The sequence below is a fragment of the Aquila chrysaetos genome, chromosome 3, assembly GCF_900496995.4.
Source record: "Aquila chrysaetos chrysaetos chromosome 3, bAquChr1.4, whole genome shotgun sequence".
NCBI classification, from domain to species: Eukaryota; Metazoa; Chordata; class Aves; order Accipitriformes; family Accipitridae; genus Aquila; species Aquila chrysaetos.
This window is the reverse complement of record NC_044006.1, coordinates 22,948,797-22,967,894: the sequence shown is the minus strand read 5'-3', so window position 1 is coordinate 22,967,894 and position 19,098 is coordinate 22,948,797. Positions and strand designations below refer to the sequence as shown.

At 39.2% G+C, this 19,098-nt stretch overlaps 1 protein-coding gene across 14 annotated transcripts in view; it reads left to right on the top strand.

Moving 5' to 3' along the window:
- TRAK1 (trafficking kinesin protein 1) overlaps positions 1–19,098 on the top strand; it is a 140,533-nt gene that overhangs the window by 104,292 nt on the left and 17,143 nt on the right. For all 14 annotated transcript variants that reach the window (XR_003922566.2, XR_005932034.1, XR_003922565.1 and 11 more), the window contains 9 exons: positions 3,985–4,085; positions 4,910–5,018; positions 7,219–7,297; positions 7,724–7,854; positions 8,365–8,439; positions 9,613–9,750; positions 11,392–11,468; positions 13,531–13,767; positions 14,735–15,051. Coding sequence is in view for 11 of the 14 variants with exons in the window: in XM_030007987.2 (XP_029863847.1) it covers positions 3,985–4,085; positions 4,910–5,018; positions 7,219–7,297; positions 7,724–7,854; positions 8,365–8,439; positions 9,613–9,750; positions 11,392–11,468; positions 13,531–13,767; positions 14,735–15,051 (1,264 nt within the window). In the remaining 3 variants the exon portion in view is untranslated. The remainder of the gene's footprint in view (positions 1–3,984; positions 4,086–4,909; positions 5,019–7,218; positions 7,298–7,723; positions 7,855–8,364; positions 8,440–9,612; positions 9,751–11,391; positions 11,469–13,530; positions 13,768–14,734; positions 15,052–19,098) is intronic.

Below are 19,098 nucleotides of genomic sequence, written 5' to 3'. Positions count from 1 at the left end.
TATCTTCTGTCCCAGAGGAGTGCTGTTGCTTGCTGCCCAAGTCCCATCATGTGGCAGACCAATTTATTTGTGCATTGGTCGAGACAGCATTTACTAGGCATGTGCATACTGACTGGGCAGGGCAGTGCATTCATACCATACATCCAGAATGGAAGATTTGATTGAGGAAGGTGGAGGATAGGGGTGGGCTGCCTCTGTCCAGGTCTATTTTTATTTAGAGGGACTCAGGAGCAGCATTAGGAAAAGTGCCACCAGAAGTAAGCTTCTTACGAGGTGGCTTGATATGTTGAGCCATATGTTCTATCAACACCTGTCTTTCACACAGTCATTTTGACTCCTTCAGAAATTGATGCTTTTGAGGCAGAGCTCATCAGGCTTTAAAGTCATAAGACTTTTGTATGTTGAAAATCTGTCTTTAGTAGGTTTCAGATTTTCTATTAATGCTGAATTTTGAATATTTGAGCAGAATGGTAACCAAGACAACTGTCTCTAAGGGTAAGAGATAAGAGAATTTATTTGGTACTTTTTAAGTTCTGTAAAAACACTCTAAAAATGGTTTGTCTGGGGGATTTGTGGTTTCTGTAATATATAGACAAGTTCTTTCTGGTGTGTGGTATAAAGTTAAGGTTTTATTGGCATATGTGTCACTGTATGAATGATTTAGCTTTACATCTCTCTGACTTAAAAACTTGTCCTGACAGAACCTTCTGGCCATTCCATTAAGTAGCTCAAGTTTTTCCTGTGTCCTTGTAACATGCCACATTCATAGGTACATGTCAAAGTAATATAGACCTGTGCAAAATGCATTAGATTCTTGTCTTTTGAGTTTGTATTGTAAGGTGTTGTTTAGGTTTAGGAAGCGGCTGTGATTGTGTTCAATAAAAAACTGATGGAACTGAGACTTTTCCTGTAGTGCACTAGAGAACAGAAGGTGAGTTCACTGAAGCAAGCACTATACTGCGTGCACAAACACTTTAGTCTCAACTTACTGTTTCGGAATTATATACTAAAAGCATAAACATTATATTGAGAAAACTTTCTTAATTGTAAATTGTTTTGGTTACAGAGATGGGTGTCTGCCTTTACAGCAGCAGAATTGTAGTTCCCAGGTACAGTGTGTCTGCCTGCTGTTGTGTTACCATGTTCAGTAAGAATGCTGCAGCTCCAATCTCAAGCTATGTCCCTTTTCGCTGGGATGGTGCTACCTACAATTTAATGTTGTCTCCTTTGAAATTAGAGCTCAATATCAAAGCAATGTAAACTGTTACAATGTGAACTGTGTTTGGAATGGAGTAGGTCATTAGGTTTTAGCTTCTCCTAATCTTTCTAAATTTCCCAGTTTACGCTTCTTTTTCATTTTCAGACTTCATCATGTGTTTGTGGAGCTAAAAAGGCAGCGCTTCAAACACAGCGTCAGTCCTCAAATAACACACCTTAAACCTGTGGTAACATCTGAGTAATACAGCCCTCTAGTCCTGTTCTAAATCCAGGTCACATATCAGAGTTTGTGTTTTGGTGATAGCTGGTTTTGAAATCCAGGTTTGATTTTGTTCTGTGTAAAGTGAGAGGAAAGGAAAAGCTGAATCATAATCTGGAATGGTAGCTTAAAAAAGGGAACATTGGTTTTGGTCTATTAGAGTAGAAGGTAATGTTGGAAAGATAGAAATGCTCTTTGGCTTGGTACTTGCAGGCGTGTTATTTACATAAAGTGTAACTGGGTGTCTTAATTTTAAGTGAATAATTCCAATCTGTTAAGCATTTAGCTGCTGTCAGTCAGGAAAACTATCAGCTGGACTCTTGAAATGGTTGTCTGTGATTTGGTAAGGATTGTTCCTCTGAGCTAAGTCCCATGTCTCTAAACTGTTGTGCTCTGTGTGCGGATCCTTTTATCTTCTACCTTGAATTATTTCTAAGATAGGTGCAGCTATTTCACGCCATAGTTCTGAAGCTAAGTGAAGCTTTCAGGGCAGTGGAGTGAATTAAAAGCCTGAACAGATGAAGTCCTGGGAACCAAGCATGGTGACAGCTCATGGGCCTTGTCCCATGTGCGGCAAGGGCTCACAGCATTGAGGCACTCTTTTTTTCTTTCTTTTTTTTTTTCTTTCTTTTTTTTTTCTTTCTTTTTTTTTTTTTTTTTTTTTTTTTTTTTTTTTTTTTTTTTTTCTTTCTTTTTTTTTTTTTCTTTCTTTCTTTTTTTTTTTTCTTTTTTTTTTTTCCCCTCTCTGCCCCCGATCTGTGCAAGATGTTGGGAGGGGGCACAGCTGGGAGAGCTGACCCAAACTGACCAAAGTGATATTCTGTACCTTATGTTGTTATGCTCAACCATAAAAGCTCAGGGCAAGGAGGAAGAAGCTGGGACATTCATGATTATGGCATTTGTCTTCATAAGTAACAATTATGTGTGCCAAGGCCCTGCTTTCCACAAGTGGCTGAACATCCGCCTGCTGATAGAAAATAGTGAATAAATTCCCTGTTTTGCTTTGCTTGCATGGGAAACTTTGCTTCACTTATTAAACTGTCTTTATCTCAGCCCCTGAGTTTTTCTTGCTTTTGTGCTTTTGATTCTCTCCCCCATCCTGTGCGGGTTGTGAGGCAGAGTACGTGCTCAGCTGGTGGGCGCTTAGTTGCTGGCTGGCGTCAACACACCACAAAATGCTGTCTTAAAGGGAGGTGTTGTGGAAGTTACTGCAGTGAGTTTTTTTCACATTTCACAGCATGATTGAGGTTGGAAGGGATTTCTGGATGTCATCTTGTGCACACCCTCTTCTCAAGCAAGGCCACCTACAGCCGGTTGCCCAGGACCATGTCCAGACAGTGTTTGAATATCTCCAAGGATGGAGACTCCACAACCTCTCTGGGCAACCTGTGCCAGTGCTCTGTCACCCTCACAATGAAGGAGTTGTACCTGATGTTCAGGAGGAACCCCCTGTGTTTCAGTTTGTGCCCATTGCTTCTGGTCCTGTTCCATTAAAAGGTCACCCTTTCTGGCTGTTCACCTTCCTTTGGAGAACCAGAATGCTTGGAAATGGCAGTAAAAATAGTATCCTCAGTCTTTGTAATTAATAAGAGAAAAAAGTGTATCAAAAGCTGGAGATGATCTAGTTCCCACCCACTGACAATATCTGAATCCTTTCTGCTTAAAGAGGCTAAGCCATAATGTGCTGGAGGGAAGTAAATAGTTATTTTTGGCTCAGCTTTTTAGCTCTTCCTGAAATGGGGAAAGTGAACCTCCCAGAATTAATGTGTGGATTTTGTTTCATGGTTTTCTAAAATGTGGTTGGTTGGTTTTATCCATGCCTCCCCCCCCCCCCCCCCCCCCCCCCCCCCCCGCCCCCGGCCTTGCATTTCAGAACCCATGTGTCAGGAGGACTTGGTGCCTTAGCACATCTGATTACACAAGAATACCCTTAGTAAAGTAAATGACCTTGTTTGCTTAAAATTCTGCACAGTGTAAGTGCTTTATTGCATTCAGTCTGCTTTTTGTTTGATGAAAATGCATCTTAAATCTATTTTATTGATAGTCTCTGGGGGGGGGGGTTTGCCAGTAATAACTACAAATACTAATATGACTACAATACAAAGAGCAGAAGTCTAACAAAAGAGATGTGCTCTGCAATTTGTGCATTGGAAAGTGAAAACTGAGGGCCAAGTCTTGCAGTACAAGTGGAAGGAAACAGATCTGTCTGATCAGTTATGCTATTTATAGCTATGCAAGGCAAATAAAAATTAATCTCTTGCCACTGGGGTCTTAAATTGCAGTTGTGAAGTGGTGTAAGTGCTACTGTGTAATTGGGCTTTTAACCCTTTTGTTGGAGAATAGCAATATAAATTAACCAAGATTAAGTTTGTGGAGCTCACAATTACAGGGTACCTTAACCACCCAGTTCTGACATTTTGTTCCTTTAGGAGCGCCCTTTAGTGGGTTTACTTAAGAACGTGCCTAGAAAATCAACTTACTGATCTGCAAGCTCTTTCTTTGTGCAGGTTTCTCAGTTGCGGCATGAGCTCTCCATGAAAGATGAGCTGCTCCAGTTCTATACCAGCGCTGCTGAAGAAAGTGAGCCGGAGTCCCTCTGTTCCACCCCGTAAGTTAAATGATCTACAACGTTGAGCCTTCATCTGGTACTAAGCATGGGTAGTTTGGATAATTTCATAGCTTTGAAAAGTAGTAAAACAATCCTTGTATCGGCTGGAACTATAAATGGGACTCTGAACTTGGTGCATGGCACCAGCTGGAAGAATTTGCACTGGACCAGCTGGCTATCCGGGTGGCAGCAAGAGTCAGGAGGGGACAGTATATAGGGAGACTGCTGACGCAGTGCTCTGACTTTCAGAGGAACTAGGTCACTGTGGTGGCTAGGCAGACGTAGGTCCCACTTAGAGTACCTTACTACGCCACATACCTTTGCATGCTGAACTAGAACATGCTACGTGTGTGACCTTTGCGGTGGAAGGACATGAAGGCACTATGGAAAAATTCCAAGCAGAGGAAAGGAGATAAAGCATGGCTTATAGTGTGGGTTCCAGGCAGTTATTTGGCTGAACAGCTTCACAGGCTCTGAGGGGCTGTCTGCCCTTGCGTGCAAAGTTATTGCTGCATTCTGGTGAAGTATGTGCAGCATTAATCAGGAAGCTGTTGGGTTGCTCCCTGTGGTAAGGTGGTTTCCTTTCTCATAGCCTTGGCTGAATAACTTTTCCATAGGAAATGTGTGGAATAATAAATAAATTTTAAAAATGTTCTTTTAAAAATCACTGTAAATACATGGCTGCTCAAACATACTGGTGTGACCAAGCCACATGTATTTCATGTGGCTCTGGCTGATTTTGAGACTTCTGTTCAGCCTGCTTTTCTGTGAGATTGGCCATAATACAAGTAAAAATGAGTTAAAACTGTTGTTTTCGTTACAAGGCTGAAGAGGAATGAATCTTCCTCCTCTGTCCAGAACTACTTTCATTTGGATTCTCTTCAAAAGAAACTCAAGGACCTTGAAGAGGAGAATGTTGTGCTTAGATCTGAGGTGAAATTGCTCCCTTTGTGTTTTGCTTAATACAGTTGTTCATTTAAATGCCAGAACATAGGTACTGAGAAGCATGTATTAAAAGTTGAGAGAGTCTGATTAAGCGTCTATAGTTCTAGATGGGACACAAATGTCTTTGTAGTTGTTTAATCACAATCCTTTATCCTTCTAAATGAAGGAAAGGCTGAAACATGGAAGCTACATGCAAAGCAGTTTCCTGGCCAAAAGATTGTGCAGGAGCATGGGCAGGTTTTGGAGTCCAGCACTGCACTTTGAAACAGGTCTTAAAGGGCTGACCTGGTAGATATGGGTGACTTTAGCTGCACATCTAAAGTTTGTAGGCTGGTGTCGTGGTTTAACCCCAGCCAGCAACTAAGCACCACGCAGCCGCTCACTCACTCCCCCCCCACCCAGTGGGATGGGGGAGAGAATCGGGAAAAAAAAGCAAAACCCACGGGTTGAGATAAGAACGGTTTAATAGAACAAAAAAGAAGAGACGAATAATGATAATGATAACACTAATAAAATGACAACAGCAATAATGAAAGGATTGGAATGTACAAATGATGCGCAGTGCAATTGCTCACCACCCGCCGACCGGCACCCAGCTAGTCCCCGAGCGGCAATTCCCCGCCCCCACTTCCCAGTTCCTATACTAGATGGGACGTCACATGGTATGGAATACCCTGTTGGCCAGTTTGGGTCAGGTGCCCTGGCTGTGTCCTGTGCCAACTTCTTGTGCCCCTCCAGCTTTCTCGCTGGCTGGGCATGAGAAGCTGAAAAATCCTTGACATTAGTCTAAACACTACTTAGCAACAACTGAAAACATCGGTGTTATCAACATTCTTCATATACTGAACTCAAAACATAGCACTGTACCAGCTACTAGGAAGACAGTTAACTCTATCCCAGCTGAAACTAGGACAGCTGGCAAGGTCTCTCTGGTACAAATTAAGTGTCTGTCAAAATAAAAATTGCTAGCCTAAATTCACATTAAGTATCTTCAATTTGTGTCTGAAGTCAGGCTGTTAATACTTTAAGTTGAACATGGTTTTCTTGCCTTTTATTTCTGATAATATTCCATTTGTTTCACAGACAACACAGTTTTTAAAAGTTTATTTACTCTTCCCTGTCTGTCAGAAATAACACTTCATAAATCAATATCCAATGCAACTTTTAAACTTTGGGAGCATATTACCATTTTGCAAACATGTAGCAGAGTATAGCAGAAGAAATACTCCTGAGCTAAGAATGAATGTATGAAAACAGAGTATCATTACCATTTTCTACTGCAAATGCAGGACCCGTTGCAAATAGGTAGTGTCACATCTTTGGACAAGACATCACGTAATAGAATGTGCTGTACTTTTTATGGAGAAGGCACGCAAGGAAGATGAGCAATAGGTGGTTTGAGAATAATGAAGGTAGGGTTAGAACTGAGAGCACCACTGCCTCGGAGCTGATAGAACCCCACGTAGCACTGGCTTCCCTTCCAGGGAGGTGCAGTCTGTGCCAGCGAGGCACAGCATGGAGCCAAATCCAAAACCTCTGAGCTAGGCAGTTCTCTACAGATGCAGCCTGTGGGTGTCTGTGTGTGCCCCCAGCATTGGAAATAGGTTACAGACCCACCGAGATGGTGCTAGACAGAACCAGCTGGGTGTAGCCACACTCCTCTTGGCACTCCTAGGACTGGAGCGGAAAAGACAAAGCAGGGAAGGAGGTGGCACTAAGGTTTTGTGGGCGATATATGGTTACAGTGCCAGAACTTTTCAAATACTAGCTGAATGTTTTTTAAATACTTGAATGTTTAATTCAGTTATTTAAACCAAGCATTTAATTAGTTTGTGGTGATACCTAGCTTTGTTCAGGTGACCAGATCAAGCTCTGCATACTAGTCTTTTGTATGTTCAGGGCTTTTTTTTTTTTTGTTATTTTTAGTGCAAAATACGCAGGTGACATCTAGTGGGGCTATGGTGATACTGATGCAAGTTTCTCCATGCAGTAATGGCTCTGCTGAATGTTCACCTGGCCCCTTTTTCCAGAACATGAGGGAGGGCAGGCAAAAACTGTAGTTTCTCACTGTCTTCCTGGAGGAGTGATTAGAAAAGCTCATCTTTCTGAAGCAGATGGAAATGCAGCAACAGACTGGCAAAGAACAAAGGTGCTAATGTGGCATATTTGGTGTGGATTTCTTCAATAGGCCTGTCAGCTGAAGACTGAAACAATTACTTACGAAGAGAAAGAACAACAGCTTGTCAATGACTGTGTAAAAGAGCTAAGTATGTCCCTATTTCTTTTCACTTCTCATTCGAGATTGTTCAGTAAAAAAAAAAAAAAAAGAAAACCGAATCAGATCAGTCAGTCATTTCTTTTTGTGATACTTATTTTCCTTATATAAATGGTTGCAAGGCGAAAACTTCTGGCTAAAATTTCGTGGCAGAAATTTTGACTGTAAGCTAAATCTTTCTCAGTTGCAAAATAGCTTTGCAATGAAAATGTTAGTGTAAAGGGAAGGCATGATCTCCTTTGCAGCATGAGTACTTTGTGTTTTTCTGGTTTTGTGTCCTACTGTTGTTTTTCAAAAATACTTTGCTGTGTATTGGGGCAGGATTTTGCTGAATCAAGTGATGTTCCAAAAGAACATCTTTCTGCTTACTGTTCTGCTTTTGGGTTTGTGATGTTAACTGTAATTGCTTATCTTAAAGGGGATGCAAACATACAGATTGCCAATATCTCCGAAGAGTTAGCAAAGAAAACTGAAGATGCTGCCCGGCAGCAAGAAGAAATCACCCATCTTCTCTCTCAGATAGTCGATCTGCAGAAAAAGGCAAAAGCTGTAAGGAATCCAGTTGCAAGACTACTGTTGTGATTTGCCACTATTGTAGCTGGAGGATAAGTTATAATCCTCTGTACACTCGAGCCTAAAGGAAATTTTCCACCCTCCTTATCTGGGTGACCTTGTTTGATGTTTAATATCTAGCATACTTGACTAGAAAACATCAAAAGAAGCATATATAATATATAAAATACAATAGTTAAATTTATTTTAAATATTAGATGTTAAATTCTGCACTAAATTTAATTACTTTGGTAAGACAAGAATGTCAGTGCAAGTATTTGAGTGGGCACATGCTCATTCATTTTAGGGTTTTGGAGGTTCATTTAGCAGGACACAGACTGATGTTGAGTGTTCTTGTGTTAACATTTTAACATGTGTGGGCTAATATTGATGCAGAGAGGTTCTTAACAAAAATTAGGATTTTCCTACTTACCTGTAGCATAGGATACAATCATGATCACAGGACAAAACATCACAGTATTTCTAACATTTTTTGGCATATTTTAGTGTGCAGTTGAAAATGAGGAGCTTGTCCAGCATTTGGGAGCAGCTAAAGATGCCCAGAGACAGCTCACAGCAGAGGTGAGTACATTACTTAGTATTACGATAATTTAGTAGTAAGGTAATGGCTGTTCACTTTACCATGAGAGTTTTAGTCTAAGCTGGATCAGAACTATTAAATAATTTTGCCTGTGTATGTGGAATGAAGGAACATTTATGTTCCTGGTAGGGTTCAAAACCTTTTCCTTCCTGTTCTCTCCTCCTTCAACTGGCACACATTTTTAAAAACTGAGGCTTATGGGCTATATAGGAACCCCTTTAGAGGTTGACTTCTGTAGGCTGGTAGTGTAAGCCTGTTTTGAATAGTGAGATAACATAGAAGAGCTCATTTGTCCTGTATTTGTTCAGTGAATAAACCAAAGGCAGTCTAGGATTGCTGGCTGTCTTCTGGGTGCTACAGTCACATGAACAAAATGGACGAAATAGAATGAATAAAGCTTGATCCCCTTAGGATGTGTCTTGTACTTGGACTACTTGGTGTTGAAGGTGGGAATGCTTGTAGAAGCTTTTCTTGCTGATGGACCTTTTGTACCTGTGGTGCTCCACAAAGATTCAGCTCATGCTTCTTCATCCCTTTCTTAGGAAAGACATTAACAGGAATGTGATATTTCAGACTTCTGCCCCTTTACCAAACTTGGTTGCAGTGGCTGATGAACTCAAACTGTGAGGGTACACAGACATCTGCAGACAGAGTGATTGCATAAGATACATTTCCTGAGAAAGTCAAGCTAAAAATTCAGGCATGGTCTTAGGCTGTTGGAGGTTATATGTATATGTACGTAAGTAAGTCTTGGTTTTAAATTTCCTAAGCCCTTTGGAACACTGTGAAATGTCTTGTCCTTTTCCCATGCTGTTTGCCACTGTGGTCATCATGGCACTGATTAGGCACTATGCCTGATGAGACTAAAGGTACTTTTAGCTCTGTATCTTCTCCTTGACAGTGGTTTCATGTAGATATGTAGGGTAGGAAATGGAGCAAGCGGTTCCTTCCCACATCGTGCCCCCTCCCCCCCCCCCTTACTAATCCATGTTATTAATGATTTTCAATGATATTCGCTTATTGGAGTTTTGTTCCTTTGAAGTGGAATATTATTCCCTACTCCATTATCCTTTACCAGTGTTAAAAGAATTTGCAGGCTTTTTGTGATGATAGTGCAGCCCATAAGATCTTGGATTGCTTTCTATATGTTACAGTTGCGAGAGCTGGAAGACAAGTATGCAGAGTGCATGGAAATGCTTCATGAGGCTCAAGAAGAGCTGAAAAACCTTAGGAACAAGACCATGCCGAATGCCATATCACGTCGGTACCACTCTCTTGGTCTCTTCCCTATGGTAAGCAGATTTAAGAAAAAACCTGCACACACCAGAAAACAACCAACCAAAGGAAATGTATTTGCATCTGACTTCCAGCTTCAGGGATAGGATGCTAGGCCAGAAATGAGCATCGGTGAAATGTGTATTTATACAGTGTTAAAGGATACCTGAGGGATCAATTTTGCATACCTTGTTCTGAAACAGTGGTGCTGTGCAGTTACTTGGTTTTGCTGCAGTATTATATACAACCTGCAGCTGGCTGTGCTTATGCTGTGAATCATGGGTAGCATTAACAGGTTGCTACACAGTTCTATACATTTTTGTTATGCATCTCCTGTACTGTGGTGGCTAATTTTCAGTTGGAGCTTCCTGTTTTTCTTCTAACTAATAACATAACTAATGTTTTTCTGACATGGCATCCTTCTAGGCACTTGTGATATACATTCTAGTTCAGTACTTGAATAAGTTACACATTTTCTTGGTTTAGGGCCACTGAAAATTCAGTGGATCATTAAAAGAATATTTGTTGCTAACAGGTATTATGGCAACGTCAATTATGGCAGTGTCACTAGTATTATCAACTTCGTTTACCTGGTTTCATTTGATTATGATATTTGTACATTTAAAGCATGGGGAATATGCAATACCCTCAGCGAAATGAGGAAAAAAAAGAGTGGATAAGAATGTCTAGGTAAGTTCAGTGCCTGGCTCTGCTTGCTTATGTATTCGTAGAATAATTCTATTACTTCTGAGAGCAATGATATCAGTGAAGTTTCTTTTGAGTTACATTAATGTAATCAAGCAGCAGAGTCTGGCGCTCCTTGTCTTTAGCCATGTCTCATCTTAACTGCTGAGGAAGAACATAGATATTTGTGCTCACAGAAAGTAAATTGTCAACAAAGGTTTAACTTGCCTTTTTGTGTTCCCTTCTGAGACTGAACATAGGCCAATTTAAAGTGCAGAGATTTAATAATACAAGTTGTACTTGCACAAATACAGTTGAAAGCTGCGAAAAGTGTGCTTGTGCTGAGATAGGTTTATGTTTTGTATAAAAATGATTTTCAAATGTTGAATCATGGGACCAAAGATCATTTAGATTTGTGAATGTTTGATACTTAGACCTGCACTTAACTGCATTTAGACAGTAAAACTTACTGACCAGCAGTGGAAAATTGATAGCCTGTCACCTTTAACCCTTTGGGGGAAGTATATAATGCTTTATACCAAGAACCATGTCTTTTTTGTGGGTGGGTGGGTAATGTTGTGAAAAGGAAGAGTGTTTTCTGTTTAGTTTAAATGAAAAAAAAATTAAGCAAAACTTTATACATGAAAGGTAGGTGTTATCAAGTAAGGAATTTAGTCTGGGAAGTCAGGGCACGTGAATTCTGTTGTTGCCTGTGATGTTTTTTTAGGATGTGACAGATGTTATATGATGGCAAGTACTGTAACAGTATGAAGCTAAGCCAAAATTTGTCAGAGATTGAGATATATTCATTAGTCTTCAAGCTTTCCAGTCAGTTTTCATTTTTAAACCTTTCTCTTTTCTGGAATGGCATCTTATTAGCTATAATTATTTTACATAAGTTATTAATTATTTTCTGCAATGGCAACTTATTAATACTATGATACTTGTTTTTCTTTTGTGCTTATTTTTAACAGGATTCTTTGGCAGCAGAGATAGAAGGGTCAATGAGGAAAGAACTGCATTTAGATGAACCCGACTCTCCTGACTTGGCGTACGACTGAAAAGAATTGGTTCCTAAGTGATTGATTATATCTGAAGTTAATTATTATTTGATGAGAAAGGAAAAGACAGAAAATAGTTGAGCTAGGGATTTAGAAAGAAATATTTCTGGTGGAGTATGAATGACAGAGAGGAAGGAAAATAAATTGTCTGGTTATTGGGGTGGTTACATTTTCTGGTAAAGCTACCAAAAGAAAACACTTATATATAGGTTTAGCCTTGTCTTAATGAACTTTTTGTTTTCATTCTTGAATGCTGAGAATGAGAAAAGAGTTGTTTTCTTGTGCGTTACCATGTTAGGTTTCTTCAGTTAATGATTAGGGGATGACTTCAATTCCTCAAGTTCATTCTTCAGGTTTTATAACAGAACTTACCAGGTAATTATTGGTCTAATCCAGTTTTTAGATGGAGAACATCAGTGCAGAAAGGGATTTAGAGTGGTTGGGTACTTACAGTGTGATGCCTATTACACCTGTGCTAAAGTTCTCTTGAATTAAACAAGAGAGTTGTTTGAAACAAGTTAAATACTTGTGACAGTCCAAAAGCTATAGATAGATACAGCTTGGCAGAAATGGCCTTACTGACACTAGTTGCACGTGTACTCCAATAGGTTTATCTCACCTATTTGTACCAAACATGGACTGGTTAATTTGAAACAAGTTAATCCTACTTAGATGGTCTGTTAGAGAAGCAGTTTACAAAGAAAGGACAGTCAGGGAAGGTACAGTAGCCACTTTCAAGAAACCTTTTAAGTATATTTACAAAAAGCTTGATATATACTTAAACCTTCTCTGAGCATGAGCCAAGAATTGTAAATAGGCTTGACAGAGTGAAATGTTGATTAGAAAAATGTAAGATCGGAAAGATGTAAGCATGCTCAAACCCCATAGGATCCTTTCGTCCTTCCAGAGTAATCTAACTTCAGGATAGTTTAACTTCTTTAGAATGTATTTTATATTGCTATGCATGTACCAAAGAAGGATACCTTTTTTTGGTTTCATGGTTTGTCTTTGTTTTATTTATTTGCTCAGCAGCAGTAACTGTGGGACTGTTTATTGATAGATGCTCTTAGATTCAGCCTCTTAAAGATATACAACTATAGACTTGGAGTCTACACGCAAAGATCACAACTGTCGAGCACTCATGGACAGAAGGAAAGACGTTTGAATGACATTAAGTAGCATAAGGCATGCTGTCGTTGTTATACCCTGGCAGCGTTACCTTTAAGCTGGAAGGGATATGCTATTCTTGTGTTCAGCCATTGTTGAACTGTAAAACAAAGCAGTAATGGCAATTCTGTAGCATGATGTAGGGCAAGTTTATTTTGGCAAGAAATTTCTGCTGAAGTGTTATCTGATCTTAATCTTGAAGCAGATGAACAGTGTTATGATATCAGGACGATGCTGATAAAGAATGAACTGTAGAGGTAGGTGTAAAATTAGGTTTCCAGAACTGTAGAGGTAGGTGTAAAATTAGGTTTCCAGCCTTGACAGCCTTTCTCTAGACTCTTGGTCCATTATATTTCTGATTTGTTTTTTCTTCTTTTTGTAAAATGCTATTTAAGGGGGCTGGAAATTGGTTTCAAAAAGAAAAGATACAAGACTTGCTAGCATAGAGATACTCAGTAGAGTCAATTCAAATTATTTTTTAAAATGGATTAGCCAGTTTGTAGTTAAGAATTGAATGGAGATCAATTTTGTTTTTTAAAAACTCATTTCCACACAATGGCTTTAAGGTGGTTTTAGCTGATGTACTGAAATGCTCTTTCACTTTATTTTTATTAATATTTGAGAGGGTCCATGCACATAATTCTCAAATGTTCTGTCTAAAATATTCTAGGATGATGGAAGTATTATGTTGATGGATTGAATGTAATGGCCAGACTGTAGCGAGTATGGGACCCTACGCATACTACTTTACAGAAACTATAAAGGCAAAGTGGTTGGTGGAGCTGTGAATAGGAGGGGTCATTAACAAACTGTTACCTGTTTCTCGATTCATTCTTAAGGTAAGAAGGCACTGTGTGATTATTAACTGTGTGTATGTCTTACCAGTCATCAGAAGCGGGTCTTCGAGACGGTGAGAAACGTTAACCAAGTTGTCAAGCAGAGATCCATGACTCCATCACCAATGAATATCCCAGGCTCTAACCAGTCCTCTGCTATGAACTCAGTCATTTCTAGCTGTGTCAGCACTCCACGTTCCAGTTTCTATGGGGGAGACATCGCTAACATTATGATAGACAACAAGACCAATAGCATCATCTTAGAGACAGAATCCTCTGACAATGGGTCAGTACTGTAGCACTGGCCTTTGCTTTTGCTTTGTTTCTGAACATAAAGGCAAAGTGTTTCTATTTTCCTCTTTTTGTCTTACCTTGTGCAGTTAACACAGTGCCGTGCGTCTTCAAAAGTTACTCTCTTTGGTGCTCACAGTTCTTGAGCACTCAAGTTTATTTAAAAAGGAAAGCTTTTTGAAAGTACTGTGTATCAGTGTCTGCAACCTGCGTCTGCTCTGAGATTCAGCATCACTAGATGATGTAAAACCACACTTTGTCTTTGCAACTGTGGGTCAACACTTAAAACTTAATTATAGTTTCACCATTTTACATTAATGCCAGGGAGTTCCAGTCTAAGTTGCAGCTACAGCTAACTCTTCTGATCCTAAAAATAAAAAAATAAAGTGTGTGTGGAGGGGTTACCTAATATGAAAACTTGAGTGAAACCAATCAGAACTTTGCTCTTCTAGCTACTTGTTTCTTCCCCCCATACAGCTCCACATTATGCTGTGTATACTTTCTAGTAAAAACAACTTAACATCTCAAAACAATGAATATTTGTCAGCATATGTGACTCAATATAGTAATCTTGCAGTGCTGGCCCTGTAAGGTGTGGCCTGCTTACTTGAGCTTGTATAACCAAGAGAGACACAACAAGTAGACATCTCTCATCTCTTTGTAGGAGGAAGCTCTTAAGTAAAGTGCAGCTTTTCCAACCAGGAGTTTCCAGGCAGGAGCTAGCATTCAAAACAGTTTTTGTATGAAAGAGAAAGAAAATATTGGTGTTTGTCTTTGAGCATTCTGGACGAGTACCAAGTTGTTCCCAGACATAGTAATTTAAAGGTATTGGTGAATGTCTCAAAACTGTCATGTGGAAGTTTTAAGTATCTCTAAGAATTTTTTTTTCTCCCCCCCCCCCCCCCCCTTTTTTTTTTTTTTGTGTCGGGGGATGTGTGTATATGTCCTCTGTTATGTTTTAGAAATGAAGACAGGATGAAGAAGCCTGGAACTCCGGGGACTCCAGGCTCCAGTGACCTAGAGACTGCCCTTCGTAGGCTGTCCCTCAGGCGGGAGAATTACCTCTCGGAGCGCAAGTTCTTCGAAGAAGAGCAGGAAAGGAAGTTGCGGGAACTGGCAGAAAAGGGTGAACTCCGTAGTGGTTCTGTTACCCCCACAGAGAGCATCATGTCGCTGGGAACGCACTCCAGATTTTCAGAATTCACTGGATATTCAGGAATGTCTATCAGCAGTCGCTCCTACCTGCCAGAAAAGCTTCAGATTGTGAAACCACTAGAAGGTGATAACAAAGGGCCTCGGCCTTTATCTGTTCTTCTTAGTGACTCTTTGTGGTCTCTTATCCATCACCAGAAAGCAGGAAATCTTTGCAATACATATTCTTTTTACTTTAGAGACAGTAATCCACGCTGTTGGTTTGAAATCTTCTAATGACTAGATTTTTCCACAAGCCTTAAAAGTGTTAGGAAACAATTCCAGCCAAGGCAGTAAAATAAATGTTAGAGGCCACACATGCCTCAGCAGTGCAGCTTTACATCTGACCTAAATCTTAGTGTTGCTATTTCATACTTACAAAAGGAAGGTGGTTGAGTATCTGAAATCTAAGCAGGAAGAGTATTAGTTCATCAAATCTCAGTTCTGCAAATAAGTGTCTGGAAAGACCTTTACCTACTTCAAATAGTCCAGTTGGTCTTACAAGACTATTTTTGTGATTAAAAATGACCTCTGGACTTCAGTTGGCTGTTTGAGTGGCCACACATGAGTCTCTATGGCTTTGGGTTTCAAGTGTGAAATAGTTTGTTTTGTGTTGGTTTGGTTTTTGGGTTTTGGTGGGGTTTTTTTAAGTCAAATTTCCTCCATATATTGTCTCAGAAAAAGGCAAGATATAGGTAGATGGTAGTCAGGGCTAGAGCTTTATTTCAAAGTGCATTTCTGTAGTCTGTCTTAATAAAGCTGACAGAGCACATATGGTATAGTCTACCTGGCTTTCTTCAGTCCTTTCAGGATGTTGCTGGAAGTTAGTTGAGTAAAGTCCTTCAGGTTTTAAAAAAAAATGAAGCTGTTTTCCTGTAGTACTTCACAGATATGCTAGTTAGGTAATTTAGCTTTGGTTTCTCTCTCCCTCTTTTCCTTTAACAGAACTCTTGTGTTACATTACATTGTGTGTGTGTTTTAATTGCAAAAGTTCCATTTTTTCATCTTTTTAGAACAAATTTATCTATAAGGAGCATTTACCATGACACATAATCAGAAGCAAAAATAACCCTTCTTGTGTCCTGAAGAAAGTGATGTGCTGTATCTACCTATTCAAATGAAACAGTAGCCATAGTGCACAAGTCCATACTGTTTAGCAGATTTTAGTAGGTTGTTTTCAGGACTGCTTTTAAATGATCATAAAAATTCTTGTACCACATGAGAGAAGGGATGATCCAGCTTTGTTTCCGTTACTGGTTGCTATTACTGTAATAGATTTCTGTCACCATTCCGTTATATCTGCTTTTTTCTTCCAATAAACTCTTGAAGTCTTTATCATCTTTCTATCTGTCTGGGGTTTTTTTCCTGGTTTTGTTCATTGTTCTCACTGAGTCATTTTTTTCCTCAAAATTATTGCACCTTTTGAAGTACTTCTCATCTTTGGTTTTATATCTCATTTGTCATGTTTGTGTCTGCCTGTTTCATAAGTTTAGTGTTTGTTATCTTTTACTAAATAGATGTTTATGATTCTGTTCCTCACTTCAGCTTAGTTTCTTGCCTGAGTATTTTTCATGAGATTTTAAATTATTTCTTTTTCAACTTCATGGATACTTTCAGACTACTGGGGCAAAATAGTCTGCTGCACCTGCAGACTGTTATTAGTAGTTGTGCCTTTGGTTTTTATTACTGTTTTCCTAAGGGTGCTCATGCCATAAAATGGAGGAAATAAAAATCAGTTCTATAATACGTTTCAGGTTAATGGTTTCTACTCCTTTAAAGCAATCTTTTAAATCCCACAGTAAAATAAATAGGGTGACAGAAGCACTAAAAAATGAATCTTATTCTTTTGCACCTATAAAAAACCAAAACAAAACAAAACCCACCATGTTTTCCTTTAGTTGAATAGAATGATTGCTGATGTGACTTGCTTTAGTTACAGTCTAGTGGGATTTTTGGTTTGGTTTGTTTTTGAACTGGGCATCTGCAGCTTGTTGTGCCATAAGCAAGAAGTAGCACTCCCTGTGTCCTGTAGGAAAACTAGAACCTTGGACTGATTATATCTTCACCCACTTTGTTGCAATTGTGGCAGCAACAAGTCGTGAATTTCTAAGCTTTCTCTGACACCCCTAGTATACATGCGATCATGCGGGTACCAGGAATAGAAAAACAAATTTCATTTACTCCATTAATATACTTACTTTGCTCTTACTTTTCTTCTTGCTTCAACTTGGCAGTCCCACTGTTGCACACTAATTCCCTCATGCCAACTTTTTCTGATAACATAATTTACAAAACTGTCCGGTGTCAATAGAGCATGTAGTGTCAATAGAAATCTTAAAGCTCAAAATGCAGGTATTCTGGTGAATATCTTTCCACAGGAAAGATACATTAACAGTTAAATGCTTGTACTCTGCAGAGTTTTCCTGAGCTTTAAGTTTTGGTGAGCTTTAAGGTGAAAAAGATGACATCTTCAGAACCTTGTTTGTAGAAGTTAATTAGCAACAGGTTTTTATACTTGCAGCGCAGAAGGAAATTTTGATTTCTGTTGTTCTTTAATTTGTGAGAGTATTGTCATACAGCAAAGCTCTACTGCTTGCTTAAGGCTTGACAATATCTGGCACTTCTCCACATTCTGGAATATTTCTTTTGTATAGAAGCAAATAACTTGACCTTTGTGACAATTCAGAAATAAATACAAGTTATAGGGATGTCTCTTCCCTACGGTTATTTATTTTGGGGTTGTAATGGTTTCTACTTCCTGACCCTCAAGAGTGCCTCTTTAGTCCCTCAAAACTTACTTTAAATAAAAGGAAAAAAAAAAAAAAAAAAAAGGATAGGGTTGTTATCTAAAGTAATCTTGCAGATCCATTTATTCTGAGCTAAAAATTACAGATTTTAAAAAATGAGATGGGCTTAATTAAAATGCTGCTCACTGATTCCAGTCATTCTAAAAAAAGATTTTTTTTTTTTACCTGTTCACCTCCTATTTACAAGAAGCTTCCTGTAATGCAATACCCTTATTGTGAAATGACAATTTTTCTCATTCCATGGGATTTTTCTTAGATGCAAAATAACATATATAAGAGCCATCCCTTCCCTAGTTATGACAGTGGGTTAGATTTTTACATATACCGTGCAACGAGTTGAACGTTCTTGGTCTTTGAATACTGGTGGGTCTGTATGCCACCTTGTTGAGCGAGTCACTATTCTGCTTTGGGGAGAGGGGACAGGAACAAGACAACAAAAACTTCTCTGATTTGAGCTTGCAGAGATGAAAATGAAGATGTTTTGTTTGTGTCATAGGACCTGGAATGTATGGTTTTAAGTCACACGTTACAACAAAGTTGTGATTGGCTGGCACATAGGAAAACGTAGACCCTTGCGAGCAGTGTTTAATCACTACTTAGGGAATCCAATAAATCCTCCCCTGATTTCAGCGGGCCCATCTCAGTGTATATATCAATTTAACCTGATGCCTTGCTGTTTCTGACTCATTGTCTCCTATTGAATACTGAATATGGAATGCTTTTATCTGTAAAATGTACCTCTTTCCTTACTCAAAACATTTTTCTGCCAAGGACAAAGTTACAGGTACAGTAGTATTTAGTTATGTGGTAGCTGAGTTCCTGTAGCATAGGTGCCATACAAGTATTTAGACTTGATGTATAGGTCAGTGGTGTTACCTGCTTACACATTCCTGAAGTTGATGCGGCTTTCTAATGTATGGTAGAAAGCTGAAATTGCTGTGCAATCTGTGTGACTGCGGTCCTCCTGTTAGCCACCGGTAGTAAATTCTGGCATGTTTTCAGCACCTTTTCTTAGTGTGAGTTTAATGTGGGAATATGTGGTATATGTTCCTCTTCGAGCTTTCTGTGATGATGCTCAGATCAACTGTTAAATATAAATTCTTTTTACTCCTGCTGAATCCCATGAATTTAGGGCGATGAGAATATTGACGGGGAGGGGATGTGCATGTGCACAAGTATGCCACATCTTACCACCAGACTTTGCCTATCTAAGCGCTGATGTGATCAGTTTATTTCATATTGACATGGAAATGCTGAAGAGTAGGTGAAGCAGTTTTGCCTTGTAGCATGTCTTCCTAGAAATACTGAAGCCAGAAACATTAAAGGTT